Source organism: Protomyctophum parallelum, assembly GCF_964188405.1.
Source record: "Protomyctophum parallelum genome assembly, chromosome: 14".
Lineage (NCBI taxonomy): Eukaryota > Metazoa > Chordata > Actinopteri > Myctophiformes > Myctophidae > Protomyctophum > Protomyctophum parallelum.
Genome location: NC_139709.1, coordinates 39,000,791 through 39,013,540, shown reverse-complemented (window position 1 = coordinate 39,013,540; position 12,750 = coordinate 39,000,791). Strand labels below are relative to the sequence as shown.

The following is a 12,750-nucleotide window of genomic DNA, read 5'->3' as shown; positions in this document are numbered from 1 at the left end:
CAAGTCTGAACAATTAAGACACACCTGCTACTCTGCCCCCTATAGTGGCAGTACATAGTATAAGTAATTAAATAAAATAAACAAATATAACACAGGAGTGGTGTATTATATTCCAATATCTAACTTTAGTTCCCCACATATGTACTGCATTGTCTCATTTTTGTGAAATATTATATATTGTCCTATTATATGTATTTTGTTTTTATACAATTAGTCATTCATGATAACATAGGTATAGGCACCAACATCACCATTCTAGGTTCAACAGGATAGAAGTTAGGCGTAATGTAGTAATTCAATGTACATTGGCAGCCATCTTTATTTTGTTTCTATATCAGATTATTCAAAACATTAATATTTGAAATCCAGTTGATTCCTCACACAGGATTAACTTGATATAGCAAGAAAAACAAAGAAAAAACAGCAATAAGAAAATTAAGACATCTTTCAAATAAACATAATTCCGATTTTGGCCATTTTGGAAATTTGGCAAAAATATATATTTCTTTAATTTGTAGACTTGCCACTCAAACTAAAATTGCTCTATAGGTCATTATCTACAAATTAGAAGTGAAAGTTAAACTTTTGTTGAGTTGTAAATGACGGTCTGTCTAGGGACCCCACTACTAGTTTTTAGCTCGTTTTTCCTGCTGTTTTTGTGGATATACACCAATACTGGGTGGAAAGAAATATTATATGTGTAATAAGGTTTAAGTACCAAATGCTACTCCTGATTGTGAATCCATACATATATCATATGTTCAGATTGGATAATTTAATAAAAAATGTTACAACAGTTTACATATTTTGGTAGCGCTGATGGGGGTTGGCACCTGACTACGCCCCCTATAGGCCAATTATTTTATTTTGGTGATTGCCACTCGAACCAAAATGGTTCTATAGACCCTCACCTTCAAATTAGTACTGAAAGTGAAACTTTTACATGAGTTGTAAATGACAACTAAATTTAACATGGAGACGGAACCCCACTATTAGAGTTTTGTATTCTGTGCGGGCAAGGACCAGGAGCCAGTGGAGGGAGCGGAGAAGAGGGGAGATGTGTGAGAATTTTGGCTGGTTGAAGACCAGGCGAGCTGCAGCATTTTGGATCAGTTGGAGAGGCTTAAGTGCACATGCTGGTAGGCCAGTAAGGAGGGAGTTACAATAGTCGAGTTTTGACAAGACTGTTGTCTGGATTAGGAGCTGGGCTGAACCCCACATTGCCTCCAGTGTGTCAGTCGGTGTGAGCTTGCCACCATTGGTGTGTGAATGTGGGAAGTGAGGACACTGGTGTCGACTGTTGCTTCACCTTCCAATGTATGAATGAATGAACCATTGTAAAGATGAGCACTTAGAAAAGCGCTCTCAAACTACCAAGGTTCAAATTTCAAGGACCACCATAACCCTGAGAGTGTACAAATGGACCCAAACAGACCCGGTTCCATTTGTACACTCTCAGATTTACATACCGGTACCTGTAAGATTCCATTTGGAACCCCCCGGGGGCAGCAGTGGCTCAGGGGTAGAGTGACCGGATGGAAACCGCAAGCAAGGTTCCCAGTTCGAACCCTGGCTCTCAGAGTTAGTGTCGAAGTGTCCTTGAGCAAGCCCAAATTGCTCCCGCTGTGCAGTTTGGTGCCTTGCATGGTTTCCTCCGGCATTGGTGTGTGAATGTAATGCACAATCTCTGTAAAGCGTCTTGGGATAAAGGCGCTATATAAATGCACCATTTACCTCTGAGAACCACTACAACAATGTATAATGGAATACTGTATGTAAGATTGAATCTGTTTATACAAAAGGACAACATCTAATAGATATTTTTTAAGATAATAGTATTCGTTAAAGGGAACCGTTAAGGAATTGGAGTGCTAAGAGAGAATCGTTAAGGTACTGTATGTGCACAGCAGCTTGACACAACAGAATGACTTTGTCATTGCATTTGTAAAATGGCTTAACAAAGAGCCCTTGACCTTTAATGCCTTTATAATATAGAGTAAACTGTTTTATACTTAATAATAGCAGAGGAATTGTAATATCATCAATCCAGTTAAGACTAAATGAGTCATTAAGTCCATGTTTTCCAAGCCTGTAGTGCAGAGGTCTGCTGGAGTGAACATTTAAATTCTCTAGTGCCATTAAGTGTGTGCATGTGGTGTGTGTGTTACCACAGGCTATACTAATTTGGCTTGGAGCAACTCTGAGCTGATTACCCATAAAAAACAATGTAGTCACTGTTTCCGTCCCTGTTAGCATACACGTGTGTGTGTCGACGCACGCACACACACGCACAAGCACGTACGCACACACACGCACACGCACACGCGCACGCACACACACACACACACACACACACACACACACACACACACACGCATATACACAGACACACACACACACACACACACACGGTTAATTTCACCAACTTCTATCTGTGTATCATCAAACCTCAAGTGTGCTGTCTGTCTGTCTGTCTGTCTGTCTGTCTGTCTGTCTGTCTCCCTCCTTCCCTCCCTCTCCCTCTTCCTTAGGGATGATGAAGAGGTCTTGTTACAGTATAAAGCAGACGTGGTGAATTATGCCCTGAGTCGCCCCACCAGCCACAGTGACCCATATACATGCAGAAGCCCTACTACAGACCCCAGGTCAGTAACACCACTCTATGCTCTCTTTAGAACTATAGGGAACAGGGGGAAGCCATCTCATATTATCTGAACTTCACCCAACTGGCATTTGTTTAATTCGACATGACTTAAATGTGACTCTCCTCTCCTCTCCTCAGACCCAGCTCTCATTGCTCAGTTGGGTCCAGTCATGATGACATCGAGGCTGTGAGAGACAGGCTGAATGTCACTGACATAGACCAAGTGGTGGCACACCTCAAGTGAGTACCAGGAAGCATGCATCACATGACTAGGACACTGTACAAACACAAAGAATAAAACACAAAGAATAAATAAAACACAAAAAGTACAAACACAAAGAATACTCATGCATCACATGACCAGGACACTACAAACACATAGAATACTCATGCATCACATGACTAGGACACTACAAACACAAAGAATACTCATGCATCACATGACTAGGACACTACAAACACAAAGAATACTCATGCATCACATGACTAGGACACTACAAACACAAAGAATACTCATGCATCACATGACCAGGACACTACAAACACAAAGAATACTCATGCATCACATGACTAGGACACTACAAACACAAAGAATACTCATGCATCACATGACTAGGACACTGTACAAACACAAAGAATACTCATGCATCACATGACTAGGACACTACAAACACATAGAATACTCATGCATCACATGACTAGGACACTACAAACACATAGAATACTCATGCATCACATGACCAGGACACTACAAACACATAGAATACTCATGCATCACATGACTAGGACACTACAAACACAAAGAATACTCATGCATCACATGACTAGGACACTGTACAAACACAGAATACTCATGCATCACATGACCAGGACACTACAAACACAAAGAATACTCATGCATCACATGACTAGGACACTGTACAAACACAGAATACTCATGCATCACATGACTAGGACACTACAAACACAAAGAATACTCATGCATCACATGACCAGGACACTACAAACACAAAGAATACTCATGCATCACATGACTAGGACACTACAAACACAAAGAATACTCATGCATCACATGACTAGGACACTACAAACACAAAGAATACTCATGCATCACATGACTAGGACACTACAAACACAAAGAATACTCATGCATCACATGACTAGGACACTGTACAAACACAAAGAATACTCATGCATCACATGACTAGGACACTGTACAAACACATAGAATACTCATGCATCACATGACTAGGACACTACAAACACATAGAATACTCATGCATCACATGACTAGGACATTACAAACACATAGAATACTCATGCATCACATGACTAGGACACTACAAACACATAGAATACTCATGCATCACATGACTAGGACACTACAAACACAAAGAATACTCATGCATCACATGACTAGGACACTACAAACACATAGAATACTCATGCATCACATGACTAGGACACTACAAACACATAGAATACTCATGCATCACATGACTAGGACACTACAAACACATAGAATACTCATGCATCACATGACTAGGACACTACAAACACATAGAATACTCATGCATCACATGACTAGGACACTACAAACACATAGGATACTCATGCATCACATGACTAGGACACTACAAACACAAAGAATACTCATGCATCACATGACTAGGACACTACAAACACATAGGATACTCATGCATCACATGACCAGGACACTACAAACACATAGAATACTCATGCATCACATGACTAGGACACTACAAACACATAGGATACTCATGCATCACATGACCAGGACACTACAAACACAAAGAATACTCATGCATCACATGACTAGGACACTACAAACACATAGGATACTCATGCATCACATGACTAGGACACTACAAACACAAAGAATAATCATGCATCACATGACTAGGACACTACAAACACATAGAATACTCATGCATCACATGACTAGGACACTGTACAAACACATAGAATACTCATGCATCACATGACTAGGACACTACAAACACAAAGAATACTCATGCATCACATGACTAGGACACTGTACGAACACAAATAATGTCCATGCATCACATGACTAGGACACTGTACGAACACAAATAATGTCCATGCATCACATGACTAGGACACTGTACGAACACAAATAATGTCCATGCATCACATGACCAGGACACTACAAACACAAAGAATACTCATGCATCACATGACTAGGACACTGTACGAACACAAATAATGCCCATGCATCACATGACTAGGACACTGTACGAACACAAATAATGCCCATGCATCACATGACTAGGACACTGTACGAACACAAATAATGCCCATGCATCACAACACTCCCAACAGCCCTTCTGAGGTGAAACTCAGAAGGGCTGTTGGGACAACTCACGTAAATATTTTATACCAGTATTTCCCAAACACTGGTCACTGGGCAAATATAGCAGATCTACAAGCTCAAAGCACGTCACTTCGCACTGCATTTCCAGCTTGTGGATACTGTGTTTTTGACACTTTTGTGTGATGTTGTTAGTATGATCAATCTGATCATACTACATACTTGATCGGATAAAAATATGGAGATAAGAGGTTTCTGCCCGATGACATAACTACATACTATAGAGGTCTACACCTCGAATAGCATGTCTGTCTTCTCTGTCCAAAATGAATGCGCCAGTAACAAACATATTTGGCTATTTTTCAAATTTTTAATCCTGAAAAGTAACAGTTTTGGACATACCTGTATGAGGTTTCCACTTTCCACCCGACAGAGACAATGTACTTTGTTGACCGATGCCCTGGGTCCTACTCCTTTTTCCCCTCTATACCTCAAATCTCTTAAAAAAGCCAATTTTAAAAGCTTGCTACACGGCAAGGCGGCAGTGACTCAGTAGAGTGGCTTCTTACAGTAGGAATCAGAATGTTCCTGGTTTGATCAGCGGCTCCTCCTGGGTTAGTATCACACTGAACCCCTGTAGCTGCTCCCGCTGAGCAGGTTAATTGGTGCCTTGCATGCATGCATGGTTCTCTTTCTGCTATTCACACTCTGAATGTGCATGTGAATGGGTGACTGCAATGTACAATGTAAATCGCTCTGGATAAAGGTGCTATATAATTGCACCAGGCAGTTACTGTTTAATTCGTCACTCTCAACACAGTGCTTTGTGAGCATGTAGATGGGCTATTTCTACCGAATATTCATGTTCTTTTTCCAAATGTTTGTAGACTGGATACAGTTCAAACGAAAGTAACAAAATCTGCTATGATGATAAAACCAGAAAACGCACTAAGACTTGTTTGCATCAGGGTCATACATTTTCCATTCATCAAAACATTTAAAGACGTACAAATATACACATACATATTACAGCCGCCCGTTGAGAGCGGTTTTGAAGGAGTCTAGGGATTCACCTTTCTTAATGGGTGTTCGTAGGGCGTTCCACGTTTTTAGTGACATGGGAGCGAAATTAATTTAACCCTTTAGTTTGAGCCGAATCTGGGTTGAACGTGCTTTGTTGAACTCCCCCTGGTGTACACGTTGTGAGCTTTGTAGATCGGAACATTGGGAAAGCATGGTCAAGGAAAGTGGTTATGTATGAGAGGGAAAGACAGGGAATGATGGCAGAATTACCAGATGTCCATTGTTACTGTTGAAACATTGTACCAGACAGACAGACAGACAGTCGGTGGGGGATAGACATTTCCACTGGCTTTCATGTTGTGTTATTTTCTACTAAGAGGGAACCTACAGACAGTCGGTGGGGGATAGACATTTCCACTGGCTTTCATGTTGTGTTATTTTCTACTAAGAGGGAACCTACAGACAGACGGTGGGGGATAGACTTTTCCACTGGCTTTCATGTTGTGTTATTAACTTATTTTCTACTAAGGGAACCTACAGACAGACGGTGGGGGATAGACTTTTCCACTGGCTTTCATGTTGTGTTATTTTCTACTAAGAGGGAACCTTAAGGTCAGTCCGCTGGGAGGACTGATATGGATTTTATAGGTCAGTGGTTCTCAAAGTGGGGTCTAGGGACCCCCAGGGGTCCTTGAGGGGTTTCCAGGTTGTCCCCATGCAGCCCCATGACTGGTAACTCTGAGAGTGTACACATGGATTATATGGGGCTCTGTGAGCCCAATGCATAATGACATGAAAAGGTTTGAGGACCACTGCCCAGTGTGGAGCCGGGAACCCTCCTCTCCTCTCCTCTCCTCTCCTCTCCTCTCCTCTCCTCTCCTCTCCTCTCCTCTCCTCTCCTCTCCTCTCCTCTCCTCTCCTCTCCTCTCCTCTCCTCTCCTCTCCTCTCCTCTCCTCTCCTCTCCTCTCCTCTCCTCTCCTCTCCTCTCCTCTCCTCTCCCCTCCCCTCCCCTCCCCTCCTCTCCTCTCGTTCCCTCGCTCGTTTCCTTTCCTCCTTCCACCCCATCTGAGGCGACAACATAAATATTAGCACTCTTGAGTCTGTGCTCTCTCTCTCTCTCTCTCTCTCTCTCTCTCTCTCTTCCTCACAGGCCCAAACAGAACAAAAGGCTCCATTGTCAGAAAATAGATCCCAGACCCTGGAGCAGGAAGAGGATTCCATTCCTTCTCTTGAAAAAGCAAAAAAAAAAAAGCAAATAAAGTCTACTATAGTTACATAACCAGAGAGAGAGAGAGAGAGAGGTGACAACATGGTACTGCTCCTTATGTAAGGAAAGCTACGTACAACCTCTTAACTCTATATTTTAACTTTCATAAATGAAAGCCTTACTTGGTCATGCTACACTAACTACAGCGCCACACAAAAGCAGCAGATCCGCTAGCTCGAAGCGCGGCACAAAGCGACATGTTTTGAGTTTGTAGATTTGCTATTTGAATCGTGTTAAGTAACAGTTTTGGACGTATGAGGTTTCAAACTGACAGGCGGTATTCTCTACTGATTTAAATAACAACTCCATTGGATTAAACAGACAAATTCCATTCCAAAATAGCAGGTATACATGAAGCTCACAATTCATTGCACCATGATGGGTTGTGGTTTATACCTATGCTATTTTTAGAAATCATGTTGACAGTTTTTGTGGTGAAGTGGTTAAGGTTTTTTAACCGTGCAAGAGACCCACTTGCCACAAACCTCAAATCGTACAGTCTGAATATTTTCAAAATTTGCAATGTGCTAATTTTAGGATTGGCAATATCTTCAGAAGAGAGGTTAACTGCTTGAACCCCAATCATGGGGGGGGGGGATTTTCCCCAAATAGCCTATCTAGAAGCTCACATCACGTCAAAATGTGCTATGAAACTCAGGTCTGTTTGACTGAGAACAGAGGCCTAAATGGCTGGCAACCAAACCGCCAACAGCTATATTACAAAACTGCCAGAGCTTTTGGAAGAGGTAACAGTGCATGTCTGGTGTTGCGTGTGTGTGTGTGTGTGTGTGTGTGTGTGTGTGTGTGTGTGTGTGTGTGTGTGTGTTATAGCTGTCAAATACACAGTTTCCATTTGAAGATATATTTTGGTTGTTGTTTCTTGTTGGCACATTACGCGTTGTTAAATGGAAACAACTGGAGCACAGATGCTAAACCCCACTGCTGTCACTCTCTCCCCTGTCTCTTTACGCACTCATTTCTGTCTGTTCTGTCTGTCTGTCTGTCTGTCTGTCTGTCTGTCTGTCTGTCTGTCTGTCTGTCTGTCTGTCTGTCTGTCTGTCTGTCTGTCTGTCTGTCTGTCTGTCTCCAGGTGTGTGTTAACCGAGGAGTGTGAGTCTCTGAGGAGTGAGGTGACGTACCTACAGGTGAGGACCTGAAGAACTATTAACTAACATGATCATCTTCACCTGTCTATGTGCTTTACAGCTCATCAACCGTTTGATCAGAACCACAAGGAACGTAAGCTCTGCAGAACCTTTATCATTCTACCCAGAGTTGTCAAAAGCGCATGGGGCGATTTCACTCCTCCTTCCGGGTAGGAACAGAGTGCATTCTGGGATGGATTGGGCCAAATCGTGAACGTGTTGGCTGTTGACTATTATTGCACGCGTTCATGTATGAAACATTGCCCAAATAACATGAACGTGCGCAATGATAGTCAATGGACCTGCGCTGGTTCGAGTTGCAATACCAAGTTCTGCCACTATGTCCATTTCGCCTTAGGGTTACTGCATCAAAAGTAACGTGCAAACTATACTATACAAACTGGTCAAACATTGTCAAAAAAGGTTAGGATTAGAAGTGGAAAGTGAAACGTGAAAATAGCTATTTTCACAAATGTATCTGTGTAGAACCGAGTCAAACTAAATTTAAAGACTCAACTAGATTCCAAGTGCTTATCAGGTGGGGGGGGGGGCAAACAAAGAATTAGAAAGTAGAAAAGAACGGCAGGTTACAACACTTTTTTTGTTGTTTTTCTTCTTTGTAATTATTTGTTTGGTCCAAAATATTGTGTGTGTAGTCATGATTTGTCACGACAAGAGTTGGCTTCGTACGACGCTTAAAAGGTCTTTAAATAAATTAAATAAGAACTGCCTATGGGGAAATGCATTGCGTTTTCATTTCCTGGGCCGTTCGTTGTTCTGAAAGGGGGAGGGACTGCGACGCTCTATTAACAAGAGCTTGTGACTAAATGATAACTACATTGTGTCCATTGGAACACGGGTTGTTTTTTCCATTGCCTATGTCCAAATAGTTCAAAAAAAAAATTGTAAAAAAAAAAAAAAAGTTTGTCTACTCTTCTACGATTAAACCACTTTAGCCCTAGTGTGCATATTTTGGGCATGTCGCCGCCGGCCATATTTGAATCCTACTTTAGACTCCTTCAGAGACCCTGAAATGGCCCCTTTTTACGCACACGCACACGCACACAAGGGGACACCTACTTACGTACGTACTTATTTACTCATACACATGTGCTAGGGCATTAACCAAACGTGATTTTTGATAGTCGACTCGACTACCATCAAAATCGATTTATAGTCGATTAGTCGGCGGTAAAATATGATATTTATTCCATCCAATCAAGCATTAAAACATCGTGTTATGAAACAGCCAGCGAGCGAAGCAAAACAGAGCCGGTGAATGCACTATCAATGCAGGCCGAGTGGAATAGTACTAAGAGAGTGGCGACACACTTCCTATGGGCTATAGTTCCAAACATTGGAACTATCCCATTGAGATAGAATGAGCACTTCCGCATTCCATTGTTACAGTGGGAGTCAACGCGAGTGTCGCCACTCTTACTAGATTACGCTGAATGCCGCTCTGATTGGCCGAAATTAGCTCAGCTGTTTCAAGTCAAAGTTGCAAGTCCACAATGACTCACGGATGGACGCGTTGTGAGCTTGTAGATCTGCTATTTTTTATGCACAAGACCGTTCTACGGATCAGCATAGCATGTTACGTTGTTCACAATGTTTGGAGAGTGGAGACTGGAGCAATGAACCATGCGATGTTTTTCATACAACCCTAAATGTTCAACAACAAGTTACAATCACAGTTCGTTTGGTTTTTAGAAGGAGCTACAAGCAAGGAGGAGGTTTGCTAGCTAGCAGGCTGCCAGGCTATGAATCAGATGATCAACTACTTAACTCCATCGCGAGTCTTTTGCGGCTACGTATTAGAACTATGATCGTGCGGCATCGCTGTTTGTTTTTAATAATGCCACACGCGGCACGCAGACTTTTGTTGGATAAGCATGAAGAAACATGAAATCACGGCAAGAGCTACTGTAGTTTGACTGTCACCAAACTGGATACTATTGGGCAGAGCGAGGAGGAACTCCTGCTATACTTTACTGTACCGGACGACGACACGTCTCCAATCTAACTTGTTGAACAAACTACAGTAATAAACTCACCAATAGTAAAAGTATTTACACACTGTAGTTGTCCCCATTGATCTTATGAGCCTATGAGGCATATCACATAATGCTTTTCCCAAAGAAAAACTGTCTTGACTGCTGCTAGTGCCACCGCCGATACGCCGCCCACCACACCTACACGAGTGGGGTGACGGCAAAACCCACGTACAGTAGGCTTGTATGATATGAAAACAATCAGCCAGGAATGGATTAGTACTGAAGTTGGCGAACTACCAACAAAACAACCGAGCTCACAGCTGCATGTCTGCTGTAGAAAAGCAAAAAAAGAAAAAAAAAAAATCATAAAAAATCATAAAAAATATTAAAAATAATATTAGCGAATAATCGGATGTCAATTAACAGTGTCGACTAGTGTTTTGCTAGTCGACTAGTCGACTATTCGATTATTATGTTAATGCCCTAACATGTGCACGCTCAGCTTACTTATACTTACTTACTTAAGTGACTTACTTATTTATGTGTGACATACAGTACACAAACACTCAGGGAGCCTGCAAGGGCTCAACCTAAGCCTCCCCCCACCCGCGTCCCCCTGTCTAGCCAAGAGCTTTGCTGTGCTGAGTATAATCGATCTGCCTTCAATCATTGCAGCTACTTACCACACACACACACACACACACACACACACTATAGAGAAATACACGGCTTCGTCAATCTAGTTATGTGCTGCTGGCATAGAGAAAGAGAGACAGATGTCAATTTTTATACTTCCCTGCAGACCAGATGAGAAAGTGTGCGTGTGTGTGTAACTACAAGGCATCTCGGTTGTTCCAGTAATTTTAGTTAATTTGTTGTCACTGTGAATTTAACACATATCAGGATGTTGATACTGTCACGTGGAAACTTTGCATGTCCAAATCCGTTCCTTTTTTATCATCACTTTTCAAAATAGCCGATGTACAAGCTCACAACAGGTGGGTTGCAAACTTTCAGGGGAGAGTACCCACTTTAGTGTATACTCTTCCAGTTCTAATATGGTCTTCTCATTTCTTTGCGTCATCACTTTAATTTTAACCCTATAGATGGGAATCCCTGTTTGTAACCCTATACCCTTCTGGACGGGTTGGGAACCCCTTTTGGGGTTCTGTACAAGTATGTACAGAGACTCCTGTTACTGAACAAGCACTCTATACAACAATGAGTACTATCAGAATATAGAGCTATATTTAACACACATATTTTAACCAAAGAGAAAATCACTTACCGTACCTTTAAGAAATTAATAAATAGCAGATCTAATTGTATTTTTTATTACTTCCACCACTGAGTACTATCCAACAAACCCAACAATGCTAATTTAAGGATTAATTATATGCGCACGTGTTGTGCACGCACGCGCGCACAGACACACTTACTTATTTAATGGAATGTGTTGCTTGTTCAGAGACTATCTGAGCTGTGGAGTAAATTGCTATAATATCTCATCATTTCTCAAGCCTTGGAAACTATGTGGGCCTCTCTCTGGCCGTCTCTCTCCCTCTCTGAAAAACAACGCTGAATTCTGTCAACTGAATTTAGGCAGACACCTAGACAGACAATTTGGATAGATAGGTAGACACAGGCAGACTGACTGAATCACAGATTAGACAGACAGGGAGATTTATTGACTCACTCACAGTTTAGACAGACTATATACAGTGGTGGACAGTAACTAAGTACATTTGCTCTCTCCTACTGAGTCTATACTGACCCGGTCATCAAATTATTGGCTTAGGAATGCGACAAAAACTAATTAATTAATTATGAAAATATGGAGATAGGTTACTTTCTGCCCGACGGCATGCAACGATGCTTTGCCCACCACTGTCCTACATGAGGCTTAATGTCAGTAACGCACAGGGCTTGCCTCAGATGTGTTAATAATGTCAGTAACACACAGGGCTTGCCTCAGATGTGTTAATAATGTCAGTAACACACAGGGCTTGCCTCAGATGTGTTAATAATGTCAGTAACGCACAGGGCTTGCCTCAGATGTGTTAATAATGTCAGTAACGCACAGGGCTTGCCTCAGATGTGTTAATAATGTCAGTAACACACAGGGCTTGCCTCAGATGTGTTAATAATGTCAGTAACGCACAGGGCTTGCCTTAGATGTGTTAATAATGTCAGTAACGCACAGGGCTTGCCTCAGATGTGTTAATAATGTCAGTAACGCACAGGGCTTTCCTCAGATGTGTTAATAATGTCAGTAACGCACAGGGCTTGCCTCGGATGTGTTAATAATGTCAGTAACGCA

General features: G+C 41.8%; 1 protein-coding gene across 1 annotated transcript in view; it reads left to right on the top strand.

The window, feature by feature from the left end:
- Positions 1–12,750, top strand: part of ccdc24 (coiled-coil domain containing 24) — a 36,604-nt gene that overhangs the window by 19,370 nt on the left and 4,484 nt on the right. Inside the window, exons 4-6 of the mRNA XM_083781557.1 lie at positions 2,532–2,645; positions 2,783–2,884; positions 8,379–8,433. Of these exons, the coding sequence (XP_083637683.1) occupies positions 2,532–2,645; positions 2,783–2,884; positions 8,379–8,433 (271 nt within the window). The remainder of the gene's footprint in view (positions 1–2,531; positions 2,646–2,782; positions 2,885–8,378; positions 8,434–12,750) is intronic.